Source organism: Gopherus flavomarginatus, chromosome 4, assembly GCF_025201925.1.
Source record: "Gopherus flavomarginatus isolate rGopFla2 chromosome 4, rGopFla2.mat.asm, whole genome shotgun sequence".
NCBI classification, from domain to species: domain Eukaryota; kingdom Metazoa; phylum Chordata; order Testudines; family Testudinidae; genus Gopherus; species Gopherus flavomarginatus.
The window spans coordinates 122,956,644-122,974,961 of record NC_066620.1 but is presented as its reverse complement, the minus strand read 5'-3'; the positions used below and the strand labels follow the sequence as shown (position 1 = coordinate 122,974,961).

Genomic DNA, 18,318 nt, shown 5'->3' with positions numbered 1-18,318 from the left:
CCAGGAAATTAGACCCTGAATCTGTAAGGATGTCGCAGGGCCAACCTACCCTGGCAAAGATGTCTGTTAGGGCCAGGCACACAGTGTTAGCCCTGGTGTTGCCTAGAGCGACTGCTTCTGGCCATCGGGTAGCAAAGTCCACTAAAGTCAGTACGTACTGCTTTCCTCTGGGCGTCTTTTTTGGGAAAGGGCCCAGAATATCCACAGCTACTCACTGAAATGGGACCTCAATTATGGGGAGTGGCTGGAGAGGGGCCTTGACCTGGTCTTGAGGCTTTCCCACTCTTTGGCATACCTCACAAGACCGGACATACTTGGCAACGTCCTTGCCCATCCCCTCCCAGTGGAAGGACTTCCCCAACCGGTCCTTGGTTCTGTTCACCCCAGCATGGCCACTGGGATGATCATGGGCTAAGCTTAAGAGCTTCTCCCGGTACTTAGTTGGAACCACCAACTGTTTTTGCGGCTGCCATTCTTCCCGGTGTCCACCAGAAAGAATTTCCTTGTATAAAAGTCCTTGGTCTATAACAAACCGGGATCGATTAGAAGAGCTGAGAGGCGGTGGGGTGCTCCGTGCCGCCGCCCAAGCTTTCTGAAGGCTGTCATCTGCTTCCTGCTCAGTCTGGAACTGTTCCCTTGAGGCTGGGGTCACCAGTGCTGGTGAACCGCTCTCCGCTGGTGCACCTGAGGGTATTTCAGGCTCTGGCTGAGCCTTTTGGGTATGGCTGTCTGTGGCTTCTGCCAGTTTTGGCTCGCTGGCGCCCTCTGGCGTTGAGTTTGAAGATGTAGTTGCACTTGTTGGTGCTGGTTGCTGTTCCAGTTCCGGGCCTGGGACTGGAGATGCTGTGGCTGTTTCAGTGGTAGGCATGGAATCCGGGTCCACTACCTCTGTCTGGGTCTCTGGTAACACAGACGGGGCCTCTGTGGACGGTTCAGGAACAGGAATGGGTCTGGAAGCTTGCCTGGTTTGGCTACGTGTAACCATTCCCACTCTCTTGGCCCGCCTCACCTGGTTGGCCAAGTCTTCCCCCAGTAGCATGGGGATAGGATAATTGTCATAGACTGCAAAAGTCCACATTCCTGACCAGCCTTTGTACTGGACAGGCAGTTGAGCTGTAGGCAAGTCTACAGCTTGTGACATGAAGGGGTAAATTGTCACTTTGGCCTTTGGGTTGATGAATTTGGGGTCAACGAAGGATTGGTGGATAGCTGACACTTGTGCCCCCGTGTCTCTCCACGCAGTAACCTTCTTTCCGCCCACTCTCAAATTTTCCCTTCGCTCCAAGGGTATTTGAGAGGCATCCGGGCCTGGGGATCTTTGGTGTGATGGTGGTGTAATGAATTGCACTCGCATGGTGTTCTTGGGACAGTTGGCCTTGATATGTCCCAGTTCATTACACTTAAAGCATCTTCCATCTGATGGGTCACTGGGCCGAGGTGAGTTACTGGAGACTGGTGAGGTTGAAGGGTAGGGTATCTGTGGCTTTACTTGGGTGGTATGTGGGGTCTTTGGCTGTCCTCGGTTGTAGGGTTTATGGTCTGTGTGCCCCCTGGGGTAATCGTTCCCCTTGACAGTAGCTTTCTTGCTTTCTGCCAGTTCCATCCATTTGGCTCCAATCTCCCCCGCCTCAGCGATATTCTTGGGGTTTCCATCTTGTATGTACCGTGTGATGTCTTCAGGAACACCATCCAAGAACTGCTCCATTTGTATGAGGAGGTTCAGTTCTTCCAAGGTTTGAATGTTGTTTCCTGTTAGCCAGGCCTCATAGTTTTTTGCAATGTAGTAGGCGTGTTTGGGAAATGACTCCTCTGGTTTCCACTTTTGGTTTCTGAAACGCCGACGGGCATGATCTGGGGTTATCCCCATCCTGTATCTGGCCTTGGTTAGAAAAAGTTTATAGTCATTCATTTGGTGCTTAGGCATTTCAGCTGCCACCTCTGCTAAAGGTCCACTGAGCTGTGACCTCAATTCTACCATGTACTGGTCTTCGGGAATGCTGTACCCAAGACAGGCTCTTTCAAAATTTTCCAAGAAGGCCTCGGTGTCATCACCTGCCTTGTAGGTGGGAAATTTCCTGTGCTGTGGAGCAATATTTGGCGCCGGGTTGTTAGGGTTGGCTGGCACATGCAGCCCAGCTTTTGCCAACTCCAGTTCATGTTTTCTCTGTTTTTCCTTCTCTTCATTCTCTTTTTGTTGTTTTTCCATTTCTTTTTGTTGTTTTTTCCATTTCTTTTTGGTGTTTTTCCATTTCTTTTTGGTGTTTTTCCATTTCTCGGTGGTGGGCCAACTCTTCTTCTGCTTGTTTCCTTCGGTAGGCTATCTCTTCTTCTTCTAGTTTTCTTTTGTGTGCTGCCTCTTGGGCTGCCTGTTCTCTTTGGAAGGCTGCCTCTTTGATCTGTTCTTCTCTTTCTTTCATTTCCATCTCTTTTTGTTTTATTTCCAGTTGTCGCCTGTGTTCAGCTTCTTTGATTTGCTCTTCGGCGTCAATTTTTGCCTTAGAAGTCATGGTTCCTGTTTTCTTGTGTTGGGGTGCCCTCCGGTGTTTATCTTCTGAACTGCAGGTTCTCTGTTGCCTCCTGAAGTCTGCCTAGCAACAGTGCCTTTAGCTAATTTTTCTTTTCTCTCTCTAGCTAATGTTCAATGAAGGGAAACCAGAAAAACCACTTTATTTGCATGCCTATAAGTGCTGGTACTTGACTCCTAATGGGAGTGCTATTGTGTGACAAAAGACTGTTAATAGTCCTTAACGACTTCTGCTTAATATGCAAGCCACAAACTGCCAGAGAGAGCAGAAAAAAAAAAAATTTCTCTCTGGTTCCCTTTTAAAACCAAACTGTTTCTCTCTGCTAAAAAGCCCTTAGCAGAGAAAAGAAAAATATAATATTTCTACTGGCTTCTGGATTCTAATCCCACCGCTGCCACCATGTAATAACCTTAGTCCCAGATTTGGACCTTAGCGTCCAAAATATGGGGGTTAGCATGAAAACCTCCAAGCTTAGTTACCAGCTTGGACCTGGTACCTGCTGCCACCACCCAAAAAATTAGAGTGTTTTGGGGCACTCTGGTCCCTCTGAAAAACCTTCCCTGGGGACCCCAAGACCCAAATCCCTTGAGTCTCACAACAAAGGGAAATAATCCTTTTTCCCTTCCCCCCCTCCAGGTGCTCCTGGAGAGATACACAGACACAAGCTCTGTGAATCCAAACAGAGTGAATCTCCCTCTCTGTTCCCAATCCTGGAAACAAAAAGTACTTTCCTCTTCACCCAGAGGGAATGCAAAATCAGGCTAGCCACTTCAACACACACAGATCTCCCTCCCACCAATTCCCTGGTGAGTACAGACTCAATTTCCCTGAAGTAAAGAAAAACTCCAACAGGTCTTAAAAGAAAGCTTTATATAAAAAGAAAGAAAAATAAGTACAAATGTTCTCTCTGTATTAAGATGATACACACAGGGTCAATTTGCTTAAAAGAATATTGAATAAACAGCCTTATTCAAAAAGAATACAAATCAAAGCACTCCAGCACTTATATTCATGCAAATACCAAAGAAAAGAAACCATAGAACTTACTATCTGATCTCTTTGTCCTTACACTTAGAAACAGAAGACTAGAAAGTAGAACTACTTCTCCAAAGCTCAGAGCAAGCAGGCAGCCAGAAAACAAAGACCTTAGACACTCAATTCCCTCCACCCAAAGTTGAAAAAATCCGGTTTCCTGATTGGTCCTCTGGTCAGGTGCTTCAGGTGAAAGAGACATTAACCCTTAGCTATCTGTTTATGACAGTAGTAGACACCGTCAGGCAACTCAGCATCATCTCCCTGGACTGTAAACTGATAAACCTGTAAGTCTCTGGAATAGAAAGGCTTGAGAGAATTAACATGGTATACTCTGGGCTTTAGTGAGGAATTGGGAAATGCTATGAGGTAGTTCACAGTTCCCAGGCGCTCTTAGACCGTGAATGGCCCTTCCCATGATGCTTCCATCTTATGGGCCTGTTGCGCCTTCAAGACCATAACCTAGTCTCCTACCTTGAAGGAACGTTCTCTGGTATGTTTGTCATACCAGGCCTTTTGCTCTTCCTGAGCATCCTTTAGGTTTTCTCTAGCAAGGGCTAAAGAGTGTCGGAGGGTGCTTTGTAGGTTGCTTACAAAGTCCAGAATGTTAGTTCCCGGAGAAGGCGTAAACCCCTCCCATTGCTGCTTCACCAACTGTAATGGCCCCTTAACCTCGTGACCATACACAAGTTCAAACGGTGAAAACCCTAAACTGGGATGTGGTACAGCCCTGTAGGCAAACAGCAACTGCAGCAACACTAGGTCTCAATTATTGGAGTATTCGTTGATGAATTTACATATCATGGCCCCCAAAGTTCCATTAAACCTTTCCACCAGGCCATTGGTTTGATGGTGGTACGGGGTGGCAACCAAGTGGTTCACCCCATGCGTTTCCCACAGTTCTTTCATGGTCCCTGCCAGGAAATTAGACCCTGAATCTGTAAGGATGTCAGAGGGCCAACCTACCCTGGCAAAGATGTCTGTTAGGGCCAGGCACACAGTGTTAGCCCTGGTGTTGCCTAGAGCTACTGCTTCTGGCCATCGGGTAGCAAAGTCCACTAAAGTCAGTACGTACTGCTTTCCTCTGGGCGTCTTTTTTGGGAAAGGGCCCAGAATATCCACAGCTACTCGCTGAAATGGGACCTCAATTATGGGGAGTGGCTGGAGAGGGGCCTTGACCTGGTCTTGGGGCTTTCCCACTCTTTGGCATACCTCACAAGACCGGACATACTTGGCAACATCCTTGCCCATCCCCTCCCAGTGGAAGGACTTCCCCAACCGGTCCTTGGTTCTGTTCACCCCAGCATGGCCACTGGGATGATCATGGGCTAAGCTTAAGAGCTTCCCCCGGTACTTAGTTGGAACCACCAACTGTGTTTGCGGCTGCCATTCTTCCCGGTGTCCACCAGAAAGAATTTCCTTGTATAAAAGTCCTTGGTCTATAACAAACCGGGATCGATTAGAAGAGCTGAGAGGCGGTGGGGTGCTCCGTGCCGCCGCCCAAGCTTTCTGAAGGCTGTCATCTGCTTCCTGCTCAGTCTGGAACTATTCCCTTGAGGCTGGGGTCACCAGTTCTTCCTCAGACTGTGGACTTGGGCTTGGTCCCTCTGGAAGTGATGTAGGTGATGGGGTTGTTTCCGTTGCTGGTGAACCGCTCTCCGCTGGTGCACCTGAGGGTATTTCAGGCTCTGGCTGAGCCTTTTGGGTATGGTTGTCTTTTGCTTCTGCCAGTTCTGGCTCGCTGGCGCCCTCTGGCGTTGAGTTTGAAGATGTGGTTGCACTTGCTGGTGCTGGTTGCTGTTCCAGTTCCGGGCCTGGGACTGGAGGCGCTGTGGCTGTTTCAGTGGTTGGCATGGAATCTGGATCCACTACCTCTGTCTGGGTCTCTGGTAACACAGACGGGGCCTCTGTGGACGGTTCAGGAACAGGAATGGGTCTGGAAGCTTGCCTGGTTTGGCTACGTGTAACCATTCCCACTCTCTTGGCCCGCCTCACCTGGTTGGCCAAGTCTTCCCCCAGTAGCATGGGGATAGGATAATTGTCAGAGACTGCAAAAGTCCACATTCCTGACCAGCCTTTGTACTGGACAGGCAGTTGAGCTGTAGGCAAGTCTACAGCTTGTGACATGAAGGGGTAAATTGTCACTTGGGCCTTTGGGTTGATGAATTTGGGGTCTACGAAGGATTGGTGGATAGCTGACACTTGTGCCCCCGTGTCTCTCCACGCTGTAACCTTCTTTCCGCCCACTCTCAAATTTTCCCTTCGCTCCAAGGGTATTTGAGAGGCATCTGGGCCTGGGGATCTTTGGTGTGATGGTGGTGTAATGAATTGCACTCAGATGGCGTTCTTTGGACAGTTGGCCTTGATATGTCACAGTTCATTACACTTAAAGCATCTTCCATCTGATGGGTCACTGGGCCGAGGTGAGTTACTGGAGACTGGTGAGGTGGAAGAATAGGGCGTCTGTGGCTTTACTTGGGTTGTATGTGGGGTCTTTGGCTGTCCTCGGTTGTAGGGTTTATGGTCGGTGTGCCCCCTGGGGTATTCGTTCCCCTTGACCGTAGCTTTCTTGCTTTCTGCCACTTCCATCCATCTGGCTCCAATCTCCCCAGCCTCAGCAAGATTTTTGGGTTTTCCATCTTGTATGTACCGTGTTATGTCCTCAGGAACACCATCCAAGAACTGCTCCATTTGTATGAGGAGGTGCAGTTCTTCCAAGGTTTTAACATTGTGTCCTGATATCCAGGCCTCATAATTTTTCCCAACGTAGTAGGCGTGTTTGGGAAATGACACATCTGGTTTCCACTTTTGGGTTCTGAAACGCCGACGGGCATGATCCGGGGTTATCCCCATTCTGTATCTGGCCTTGGTTTGAAAAAGTTTATAGTCGTTCATGTTCTCCTTAGGCATTTCAGCTGCCACCTCTGCTAAAGGTCCACTGAGCTGTGGCCTCAATTCTACCATGTACTGGTCTTCAGGGATGCTGTACCCAAGACAGGCTCTTTCAAAATTTTCCAAGAAGGCCTCGGTGTCATCACCTGCCTTGTAGGTGGGAAATTTCCTGTGATGTGGAACCATAATTGGCGAAGGGTTGTTAGGATTGGCTGGCGCATGCAGCCCAGCTTGCGCTAAGTCCAGTTCATGTTTTCTCTGTTTTTCCTTCTCTTCATTTTCTTTTTGTTGTTTTTCCATTTCTTTTTGTGGTTTTTCCATGTCTCGGCAGTGGGCCACCTCTTCTTCTTCTAGTTTTCTGTGGTGGGCTGCATTTTTGGCTGCTTGTTCTCTTATGGGCTGCCTGTTTGATCTGTTCTTCTCTTTCTTTCATTTCCATTTCTTTTTGTTTTATTTCTAGTTCCTGTTTGTTTTTTTCCATCTGTCGCCTGTGCTCGGCGTCTTTGATTTGTTCTTCGGCCCCCATTTTTGTCTTGTTAGGCATGGTTCCTGTTTTCTTGTGTTGGGGTGCCCTCCGGTGTTTATTGTCTGAACTTCAGGCTCTGTTGCCTCCTGGGGTCTGCCTAGCAACAGTGCCTTTTTCCATTTCTTCCTCTAGCTAATTTTTTCAATGTAAAGTAAACCAGAAAAACCACTTTATTTGCATGAGTATAGTGCTGGTGTCTGCCTCCTAATGGGAGTGCTATTGTGTGACAAAAGACCCTTAATAGTCTCTTAATGGTTTCTTGCTTAATATGCAAGCCACAACTGCCAGAGAGAGCAGAAAAAAAAATTCTCCCTGGTTCCCTTTTAAACCCAAACTGTTTCTCTCTGCTAAAAAGCCCCTAGCAGAGAAAAGAAAAACATAATATTCCTACTGGCTTCTGGATTGTATCTTTCATCCCAACGCTGCACACCATATCATAAACCTAGTCCCAGATTTGGACCTTAGTGTCCAAAATATGGGGGTTAGCATGAAAACCTCCAAGCTTAGTTACCAGCTTGGACCTGGTAAAGCTGCCACTACCCAAAAAATTAGAGTGTTTTGGGGCACTCTGGTCCCCCCAAAAACCTTCCCTGGGGACCCCAAGACCCAAATCCCTTGAGTCTCACAACAAAGGGAAATAAACCTTTTCCCTTCCCCCCTCCAGATGTTCCTGGAGAGATACACAGAAGCAAACTCCGTGAATCTAAACAGAGGGAGTCCACCCTCTCTATTTCCAGTCCTGGAAACACAAGCACTTCCCTCTTCACCCAGAGGGAATGCAAAGTCAGGCTAGTAAATCTAATACACACAGATTTCCCCCTGACTTCTTCCTCCCACCAATTCCCTGGTGAGCACAGACTCAATTCCCTGGAGTCCCCCACTAAAGAAAAACTCCAACAGGTCTTAAAAAGAAAGCTTTATATAAAAAGAAAGAAAAAATACATAAAAATGGTCTCTCTGTATTAAGGTGACAAATACAGGGTCATTTGCTTAAAAGAATATTGAATAAACAGCCTTATTCAAAAAGAATACAATTCAAAGCACTCCAGCAACTATAGACATGTAAATACAAAAGAAAAAAACAATAACCCCTATTGTTTTTATGATCTCTGTACTCACAACTTGGAAACAGAAGATTAGAAAGCAGGAAATAGAAATCCCCTCATAGCCGAGAGAGAGTCAGGCAGAAGACCCAGAACAAAGGACTCACACACAAAAAACCCTCCACCCAGAGTTGAAAAAATCCTGTTTCCTGATTGGTCCTCTGGTCAGGTGTTTCAGATACTTCTTTCCAGGTGAAAGAGACGTTAACCCTTAGCTATCTGTTTATGACACGCCCCCCAAATTGCAGACAGTGGGGAAGCTCACTGGCGGCGATTTCCTCCTAGAACTTTAAAATAAACAGATTAATACAACACATGCACCTTTACATATACCACTAAGTATATAACTAACAGACTTGTACATTTTAAGAACACTTTTTAACTACTGGATTCTGGGAAACTCTCACGGGAGAGTGCATCAGCTACTTTGTTAGAAGCTCCTGAGATGTGCTGAATTTCAAAATCAAAATCTTGGAGAGCTAAACTCCAACGAAGAAATTTCTTGTTGTTCCCCTTGGCAGTATGAAGCCACTTTAGTGCAGCATGGTCAGTTTGTAGCTGGAACCGCCGTCCCCAAACATATGGGCGTAGCTTTTCCAGGGCGTACACAATGGCATAGCATTCCTTTTCACTGACTGACCAGTGACTTTCCCTCTCAGACAGTTTCTTGCTGAGAAACACGACAGGATGGAAGTTGTGATCTGTTGCTTCCTGCATGAGAACGGCTCCTATACCACGCTCAGATGCATCCGTGGTTACTAGGAATGGCTTGTCAAAATCCGGGGCCCTGAGTACAGGGTCAGACATGAGCGTCGCCTTAAGCTGGGTAAAGGCCTTTTGACACTCATCAGTCCAGTTAACTGCATTTGGCTGGGTCTTTTTGGTCAGGTCGGTCAGTGGGGCAGCGATTTGGCTGTAGTGTGGTACAAATCGCCTGTAGTACCCGGCCAAGCCTAAGAAGGATTGGACCTGTTTCTTTGACCTTGGGACAGGCCACTTTTGGATAGCATCCACCTTGGCCTGTAGGGGGTTTATGGTTCCTCGACCCACCTGGTGCCCCAGATAAGTCACTCTGTTTTGGCCTATTTGACACTTTTTGGCCTTAACAGTTAGTCCGGCCTGCCTGATGCGCTCAAAGACCTTTTTCAGGTGTAGTAGGTGTTCGGGCCAGGAGTCTGAAAAAATGGCCACATCATCGAGGTAGGCAACTGCATATTCTCCCAGTCCTGCTAGTAGACCATCTACCAGCCTCTGGAAGGTGGCGGGTGCATTTCGAAGGCCGAAAGGAAGGACATTAAATTCATACACCCCCACATGGGTGACGAATGCTGACCTCTCCTTGGCAGGTTCATCTAGCGGTACTTGCCAGTACCCCTTGGTTAAGTCTATTGTAGAGATGAACTGGGCATGTCTCAACTTCTCCAATAGCTCATCGGTGCGTGGCATTGGATAGTTGTCTGGAAGAGTTACCGCATTTAGCTTACGGTAGTCCACGCAAAAGCGTATTTCCCCATCTGGTTTGGGTACCAGAACCACTGGAGATGCCCATGCACTGGTAGATGAGCGGATTATACTCATCTGTAGCATGTTCTGGATCTCCCGTTCTATAGCAGCTTGGGCATGAGGAGACACCCGGTAGGGTGGGGTTCTAATGGGGTGAGCATTACCTGTGTCAATGGAGTGGTATGCCCGTTCAGTCCGTCCTGGGGTGGCTGAGAACAATGGGGCGAAGCTAGTGCACAGCTCCTTGATTTGTCGCCGCTGCAGACGTTCCAGGGTGGTTGAGAGGTTCACCTCTTCCACGCCACCGTCTTTTTTCCCGTTGTAGTAGACACCGTCAGGCAACTCAGCATCATCTCCCTGGACTGTAAACTGATAAACCTGTAAGTCTCTGGAATAGAAAGGCTTGAGAGAATTAACATGGTATACTCTGGGCTTTAGTGAGGAATTGGGAAATGCTATGAGGTAGTTCACAGTTCCCAGGCGCTCTTAGACCGTGAATGGCCCTTCCCATGATGCTTCCATCTTATGGGCCTGTTGCGCCTTCAAGACCATAACCTAGTCTCCTACCTTGAAGGAACGTTCTCTGGTATGTTTGTCATACCAGGCCTTTTGCTCTTCCTGAGCATCCTTTAGGTTTTCTCTAGCAAGGGCTAAAGAGTGTCGGAGGGTGCTTTGTAGGTTGCTTACAAAGTCCAGAATGTTAGTTCCCGGAGAAGGCGTAAACCCCTCCCATTGCTGCTTCACCAACTGTAATGGCCCCTTAACCTCGTGACCATACACAAGTTCAAACGGTGAAAACCCTAAACTGGGATGTGGTACAGCCCTGTAGGCAAACAGCAACTGCAGCAACACTAGGTCTCAATTATTGGAGTATTCGTTGATGAATTTACATATCATGGCCCCCAAAGTTCCATTAAACCTTTCCACCAGGCCATTGGTTTGATGGTGGTACGGGGTGGCAACCAAGTGGTTCACCCCATGCGTTTCCCACAGTTCTTTCATGGTCCCTGCCAGGAAATTAGACCCTGAATCTGTAAGGATGTCAGAGGGCCAACCTACCCTGGCAAAGATGTCTGTTAGGGCCAGGCACACAGTGTTAGCCCTGGTGTTGCCTAGAGCTACTGCTTCTGGCCATCGGGTAGCAAAGTCCACTAAAGTCAGTACGTACTGCTTTCCTCTGGGCGTCTTTTTTGGGAAAGGGCCCAGAATATCCACAGCTACTCGCTGAAATGGGACCTCAATTATGGGGAGTGGCTGGAGAGGGGCCTTGACCTGGTCTTGGGGCTTTCCCACTCTTTGGCATACCTCACAAGACCGGACATACTTGGCAACATCCTTGCCCATCCCCTCCCAGTGGAAGGACTTCCCCAACCGGTCCTTGGTTCTGTTCACCCCAGCATGGCCACTGGGATGATCATGGGCTAAGCTTAAGAGCTTCCCCCGGTACTTAGTTGGAACCACCAACTGTGTTTGCGGCTGCCATTCTTCCCGGTGTCCACCAGAAAGAATTTCCTTGTATAAAAGTCCTTGGTCTATAACAAACCGGGATCGATTAGAAGAGCTGAGAGGCGGTGGGGTGCTCCGTGCCGCCGCCCAAGCTTTCTGAAGGCTGTCATCTGCTTCCTGCTCAGTCTGGAACTATTCCCTTGAGGCTGGGGTCACCAGTTCTTCCTCAGACTGTGGACTTGGGCTTGGTCCCTCTGGAAGTGATGTAGGTGATGGGGTTGTTTCCGTTGCTGGTGAACCGCTCTCCGCTGGTGCACCTGAGGGTATTTCAGGCTCTGGCTGAGCCTTTTGGGTATGGTTGTCTTTTGCTTCTGCCAGTTCTGGCTCGCTGGCGCCCTCTGGCGTTGAGTTTGAAGATGTGGTTGCACTTGCTGGTGCTGGTTGCTGTTCCAGTTCCGGGCCTGGGACTGGAGGCGCTGTGGCTGTTTCAGTGGTTGGCATGGAATCTGGATCCACTACCTCTGTCTGGGTCTCTGGTAACACAGACGGGGCCTCTGTGGACGGTTCAGGAACAGGAATGGGTCTGGAAGCTTGCCTGGTTTGGCTACGTGTAACCATTCCCACTCTCTTGGCCCGCCTCACCTGGTTGGCCAAGTCTTCCCCCAGTAGCATGGGGATAGGATAATTGTCAGAGACTGCAAAAGTCCACATTCCTGACCAGCCTTTGTACTGGACAGGCAGTTGAGCTGTAGGCAAGTCTACAGCTTGTGACATGAAGGGGTAAATTGTCACTTGGGCCTTTGGGTTGATGAATTTGGGGTCTACGAAGGATTGGTGGATAGCTGACACTTGTGCCCCCGTGTCTCTCCACGCTGTAACCTTCTTTCCGCCCACTCTCAAATTTTCCCTTCGCTCCAAGGGTATTTGAGAGGCATCTGGGCCTGGGGATCTTTGGTGTGATGGTGGTGTAATGAATTGCACTCAGATGGCGTTCTTTGGACAGTTGGCCTTGATATGTCACAGTTCATTACACTTAAAGCATCTTCCATCTGATGGGTCACTGGGCCGAGGTGAGTTACTGGAGACTGGTGAGGTGGAAGAATAGGGCGTCTGTGGCTTTACTTGGGTTGTATGTGGGGTCTTTGGCTGTCCTCGGTTGTAGGGTTTATGGTCGGTGTGCCCCCTGGGGTATTCGTTCCCCTTGACCGTAGCTTTCTTGCTTTCTGCCACTTCCATCCATCTGGCTCCAATCTCCCCAGCCTCAGCAAGATTTTTGGGTTTTCCATCTTGTATGTACCGTGTTATGTCCTCAGGAACACCATCCAAGAACTGCTCCATTTGTATGAGGAGGTGCAGTTCTTCCAAGGTTTTAACATTGTGTCCTGATATCCAGGCCTCATAATTTTTCCCAACGTAGTAGGCGTGTTTGGGAAATGACACATCTGGTTTCCACTTTTGGGTTCTGAAACGCCGACGGGCATGATCCGGGGTTATCCCCATTCTGTATCTGGCCTTGGTTTGAAAAAGTTTATAGTCGTTCATGTTCTCCTTAGGCATTTCAGCTGCCACCTCTGCTAAAGGTCCACTGAGCTGTGGCCTCAATTCTACCATGTACTGGTCTTCAGGGATGCTGTACCCAAGACAGGCTCTTTCAAAATTTTCCAAGAAGGCCTCGGTGTCATCACCTGCCTTGTAGGTGGGAAATTTCCTGTGATGTGGAACCATAATTGGCGAAGGGTTGTTAGGATTGGCTGGCGCATGCAGCCCAGCTTGCGCTAAGTCCAGTTCATGTTTTCTCTGTTTTTCCTTCTCTTCATTTTCTTTTTGTTGTTTTTCCATTTCTTTTTGTGGTTTTTCCATGTCTCGGCAGTGGGCCACCTCTTCTTCTTCTAGTTTTCTGTGGTGGGCTGCATTTTTGGCTGCTTGTTCTCTTATGGGCTGCCTGTTTGATCTGTTCTTCTCTTTCTTTCATTTCCATTTCTTTTTGTTTTATTTCTAGTTCCTGTTTGTTTTTTTCCATCTGTCGCCTGTGCTCGGCGTCTTTGATTTGTTCTTCGGCCCCCATTTTTGTCTTGTTAGGCATGGTTCCTGTTTTCTTGTGTTGGGGTGCCCTCCGGTGTTTATTGTCTGAACTTCAGGCTCTGTTGCCTCCTGGGGTCTGCCTAGCAACAGTGCCTTTTTCCATTTCTTCCTCTAGCTAATTTTTTCAATGTAAAGTAAACCAGAAAAACCACTTTATTTGCATGAGTATAGTGCTGGTGTCTGCCTCCTAATGGGAGTGCTATTGTGTGACAAAAGACCCTTAATAGTCTCTTAATGGTTTCTTGCTTAATATGCAAGCCACAACTGCCAGAGAGAGCAGAAAAAAAAATTCTCCCTGGTTCCCTTTTAAACCCAAACTGTTTCTCTCTGCTAAAAAGCCCCTAGCAGAGAAAAGAAAAACATAATATTCCTACTGGCTTCTGGATTGTATCTTTCATCCCAACGCTGCACACCATATCATAAACCTAGTCCCAGATTTGGACCTTAGTGTCCAAAATATGGGGGTTAGCATGAAAACCTCCAAGCTTAGTTACCAGCTTGGACCTGGTAAAGCTGCCACTACCCAAAAAATTAGAGTGTTTTGGGGCACTCTGGTCCCCCCAAAAACCTTCCCTGGGGACCCCAAGACCCAAATCCCTTGAGTCTCACAACAAAGGGAAATAAACCTTTTCCCTTCCCCCCTCCAGATGTTCCTGGAGAGATACACAGAAGCAAACTCCGTGAATCTAAACAGAGGGAGTCCACCCTCTCTATTTCCAGTCCTGGAAACACAAGCACTTCCCTCTTCACCCAGAGGGAATGCAAAGTCAGGCTAGTAAATCTAATACACACAGATTTCCCCCTGACTTCTTCCTCCCACCAATTCCCTGGTGAGCACAGACTCAATTCCCTGGAGTCCCCCACTAAAGAAAAACTCCAACAGGTCTTAAAAAGAAAGCTTTATATAAAAAGAAAGAAAAAATACATAAAAATGGTCTCTCTGTATTAAGGTGACAAATACAGGGTCATTTGCTTAAAAGAATATTGAATAAACAGCCTTATTCAAAAAGAATACAATTCAAAGCTCTCCAGCAACTATAGACATGTAAATACAAAAGAAAAAAACAATAACCCCTATTGTTTTTATGATCTCTGTACTCACAACTTGGAAACAGAAGATTAGAAAGCAGGAAATAGAAATCCCCTCATAGCCGAGAGAGAGTCAGGCAGAAGACCCAGAACAAAGGACTCACACACAAAAAACCCTCCACCCAGAGTTGAAAAAATCCTGTTTCCTGATTGGTCCTCTGGTCAGGTGTTTCAGATACTTCTTTCCAGGTGAAAGAGACGTTAACCCTTAGCTATCTGTTTATGACAGCAGCCGGCAAGGCTTCTGACAGAGAGGCACAGCAATTGCGTAGCTGGAAAAGAGAGGCAGCGAGTGAATGTCCCCGTAGTGGAACAAGTAAGGTGTTCCTTAACCTTCCCCTCCACCTAGGGTGGGAGTTGAATTCTGCAAATGCACCTCTGAACCCTGGGTCTGCACTGACCAAGAACCACAACCATGAGTGGGGTGCAGAGAAGTATCAAACACCTGAAAGGGACTTTTGGGTTGCTGAACTTAAGAACCTGAGGGGAAAAGGACACAGCCCAACTTACATAGAGTGGTCTTTTGCTCATGGTTTATGTTTATGAACCCTGTTAGAGGTGTTTTCTCAAATTAATACTGAGTTACTTCTCTCCATTTATTAAATTTCTTTTCTACACTCAGATTCTGTGCCTGTGAGTGGGGAAGTATTGCCCCTCAGAGACACCCAGGGGTGGTGTGTAATTTTCCCAGATTACTGGGTGGGGGCTGATGCCGGTTGTGTGTTTTATGGATGGGAAGGAACCCCTAGATATTGAACCCGGCAGCCCTGGTTGCCGTCGGCTGCACCTGGCAGAAGGGTTACATAAAGAACAGATGCATTTGACTTTCTGAAAATTGAATTTTATTTCCTGGAACTCTAATAAAATTGAAAGAATAGCTCAGAAAAAGAATTGAATAAAAAAGAAAAAATAAACTCTAACTTTAAAAGGTTATTTGGGATTTTTCCACCACCAAAGGAAATTAGAAGTTTTGCATATTCATTAAACAGACTGCATATTCAGAAACTGATGGTGTCACCTAAGCCAACCTCCAACAGTATGGAGCCAGTGAAAAGATGACAGCGACCAATTTTGAATCTAAACAAGCCTGAGAGTGTTGTTTTCTCCTAATTTAATGGAAATAGGAAGGAAAGGGAGAAGCAAAAAAAAATTTTGAAATGAGCACCCCTTCTCTCTCTCTCTCTCTCACAGCTCCTTCTCCCCACTACTAGGTTTAAACAGAAAACATTCATACTCATCAACTTATTCTGTCCATCTCTACAAACTACCACAGACAGCAACAAACAAAAAAGAAGACTCAAGAGAAAACCAACCTAAACAGAACCTCCCCAACACTTAAGCATTGATTGGTGAGAGAAAATTAACAGACACTGGTAAGAGAATTAGATTAAAAAAAACCCACTTGTAATAATTTGAGATATGGAACTATTATTGTAGGTTAAAACACGAACTGTTTCTCTTGTTAATCACCACATAGTTAGATCATGTGTTTCTGCAGAGGAGATAGGGGCTAAACATTGGTAAACAAAGAAACAGTGGGATTTAATTGGATTCAAGAGTCTTAATGTTAGTGACTGGCCTATCACAAGACAGCCCTTTAAATGGCTTCTTTCTTCTAAGTAACAGATCAAAATGTTTTCTTCATTTTCATAGGATCTAGTTAAGATTGTTTACGTTGTCCAATTCTGAACTGGATACTAATAATAACTAGATGGGTTTCACCTGCCCTTAAAATATTTGCCCAAAAACATCTTAAATATTGAAAAAAATAATAAGCTGGGCTCACAATAAATTTGGCAAACAATATACTTTGGTCTTAACTTGCCCAACAAAGAATACTTCCAGAGACAGTCTACTCAAAATTGTAATCTCTACTGAAGCTCTCCACAGAGGGACATACAACAGAGATTGTAACAGAAGTAACCAGTTAAGCAATGTATTCTGTCATTTGTATTGTTTTGTTTAATGTTTTCTTTTCCTTTCTTTAATGAGATAGCTATAGTTGTTAATTCTGCTTGATTTTAATCAGGGCATCCCCCGAGGTGTGTAAGAGAACCCCTGTGACTAAAACAGTGGGAGTCACATTCCTGAGTTGGCAGTACAAGAAACAATTAGAACGAGCTGGCCTACCATTTCTTGGTTCTCTAAGTATTTTTTGTAATTTAAAATAAAATTACTCGACATCCAGCAATTTAAATTTCAAACATGGGAGACCAGAATTGCATTCAGTATTCCACGAGGTCTCACTAGTGCCTTGTACAATGGTAATAACACTTCCCTATCTCTACTGAAAATCCCTTGCCTGATGCATCCAGGGATTGAATTAGCCGTTTTCACAGCTGCATCTGCTGCATCACATTGGCAGCTCAGTCATCAACCAATACACCCAGGTCTTACTCCTCCTCTGTCACTTCCAATAAGTCCCCATGACCTTTCACTTTGCTCTAGGGCTGCCAATTAAGGATCCATTCACAGCATGAGTAACATGTTAATTTTTTTAATGCATTAATCACACTCCAGAGGCAGTGTGGGAATTGGAGCCCCGAGCCCCACACTCCCAGAGGGGCTGGAGCCCAGAGTCCTGTGTCCCAAGTTGGATGGAAGGCTGGAGCCCTGAGGGGGCCTGAAGTCTGGAGCACCAGAGGTGGCAGAGGAGCTGAAGGATTGAGTCCTGCAGAGGGCTGGCCCCACACCCCCAGAGGGGCTGGAGCCCAGAGTCCTGTGTCCCAAGTTGGATGGAAGGCTGGAACCCTGAGGGGGCCTGAAGTCTAGAGCACCAGAGGTGGCAGAGGAGCTGAAGGACTGAGTCCTGCAGAGGGCTGAAGGCTGCAGCCCCATGCCCCAATGGGGGCTGAAGGTTGGAGCCCCATAAGGCTGAAAGCAGGGGATCACATTTTTTTCTAGTGGGTGGGTCATGATTTTTTTTTAAGTCCAAATGGAATTGCCATCATAAAAAGTTTGAGAAACACTGCTCTAAAGTTTTACATTGTTTTAATTTTTAGTTCAGTTATGTAAAAAAAAATTCAACATTTGTAAGTTGCACTTTCACGATATAGAGATTGCAATACAGTACTTATATGAGGTGAATTGAAATACTTTCTTCTGGGTTTTTTACAGTGCAAATATTTGAAATAAAAATATAAAGTGAGCATTGTACATTTGGTATTCTGTGTTGTAATTGTAATCAATCCATTTGAAAATGTAGAAAACATTAAAAAAAATTAAATATATGGTATATTATTATTAAACAGTGATTAAAATGGCAATTAATCATGAATCATTTTTTTTAAATTGCTTGACAGCCCTAATATAATTTTAACAATTTAGGTTTGCTGCTGGCAAAATGAAACTTGATTTTTCTATAAGTTGCCTTTTTTAATTTAATTGTGTAAAATCTCACTGAATTATTTGTGTGAAGAAGTGATTATACCTATAGAAAGTTCTCAGCAGTAGAGCCTGTGTAAATTGCTCCAATTTTGATTTATGTTCTCAATAGTGTGTCTGTTGGTGCAGCTACAGGAAAGGCTGGGGCAGCATGTCCACTGTAAAACACAGAATGGGACTAGATTTCTCTTTTGGAGTGTGCCTAGGAACAGACACCAGTCTGAATTTCACAATTCAGATTAGAAGAGATATAGCATATAGGTTTTATTTGCTGGATTTTGGACAGTATAATTTTCTATTTCCTACTTTTCCCATATGTTTAGTTCATGGCAACCCTGAACTAACTATTTAAAAGTTAAAATTTCAATAAAGACACTGATTTGGATGAGAGATGTTCTCTATTAAATAAAAAGATTGGGAAGTTAATCCTCCTTTTTAAAAAACCAAAAAAAACAAACACCCCCCCCCCCATAAAAATAAGCGCACTTTCCACAACAGTTATGTCAAGATGATTTTTCTCAATAGAATTTTATGTGGTCTTTGTTTATAGGGTAATTTTAATAGTTATTCACAAGTCTCCATCAGGGGAATCCCTGATGTCAACGTAAGTAGCAAGCAGAGTTTTGTTGTCAAAACAGCTACCTGCTGTAGATTCGGCAAAGAAATAAGAGGTTTTATGGAAGATCTCAATGAAGAGTTAAAATGTCAAGTTTATTTTTGGGGTGAATTTAAAATA

The 18,318-nt window shown here is 45.9% G+C and overlaps 1 protein-coding gene across 2 annotated transcripts; it reads right to left on the bottom strand.

Moving 5' to 3' along the window:
* Nucleotides 1-968: 968 nt before the first annotated feature.
* LOC127049268 (uncharacterized) lies at nt 969-12,915 on the bottom strand. Of its 2 annotated transcripts, none has more exons than XM_050949876.1 (2): nt 11,907-12,915; nt 969-1,246 (listed from the first exon to the last, which is right to left on the bottom strand). In XM_050949876.1, exon 1 carries the CDS (start codon nt 12,885-12,887, stop codon nt 12,045-12,047), a length of 843 nt encoding a protein of 280 aa, XP_050805833.1. In that variant the 5' UTR covers nt 12,888-12,915; the 3' UTR covers nt 969-1,246; nt 11,907-12,044. The 2 variants fall into 2 exon arrangements, with proteins under 2 accessions (XP_050805833.1, XP_050805834.1); XM_050949877.1 differs by lacking the exon at nt 11,907-12,915 and adding an exon at nt 5,790-6,786 and having other exon boundaries at nt 1,191-1,246.
* Between the last annotated feature and the right edge of the window lie 5,403 nt (nt 12,916-18,318).

Excerpts from the sequence above, each read along its gene's own strand:
- LOC127049268 (XM_050949876.1), bottom strand. The coding sequence starts at position 12,887 with ATGGAAAAACCACAAAAAGAAATGGAAAAACAACAAAAAGAAAATGAA.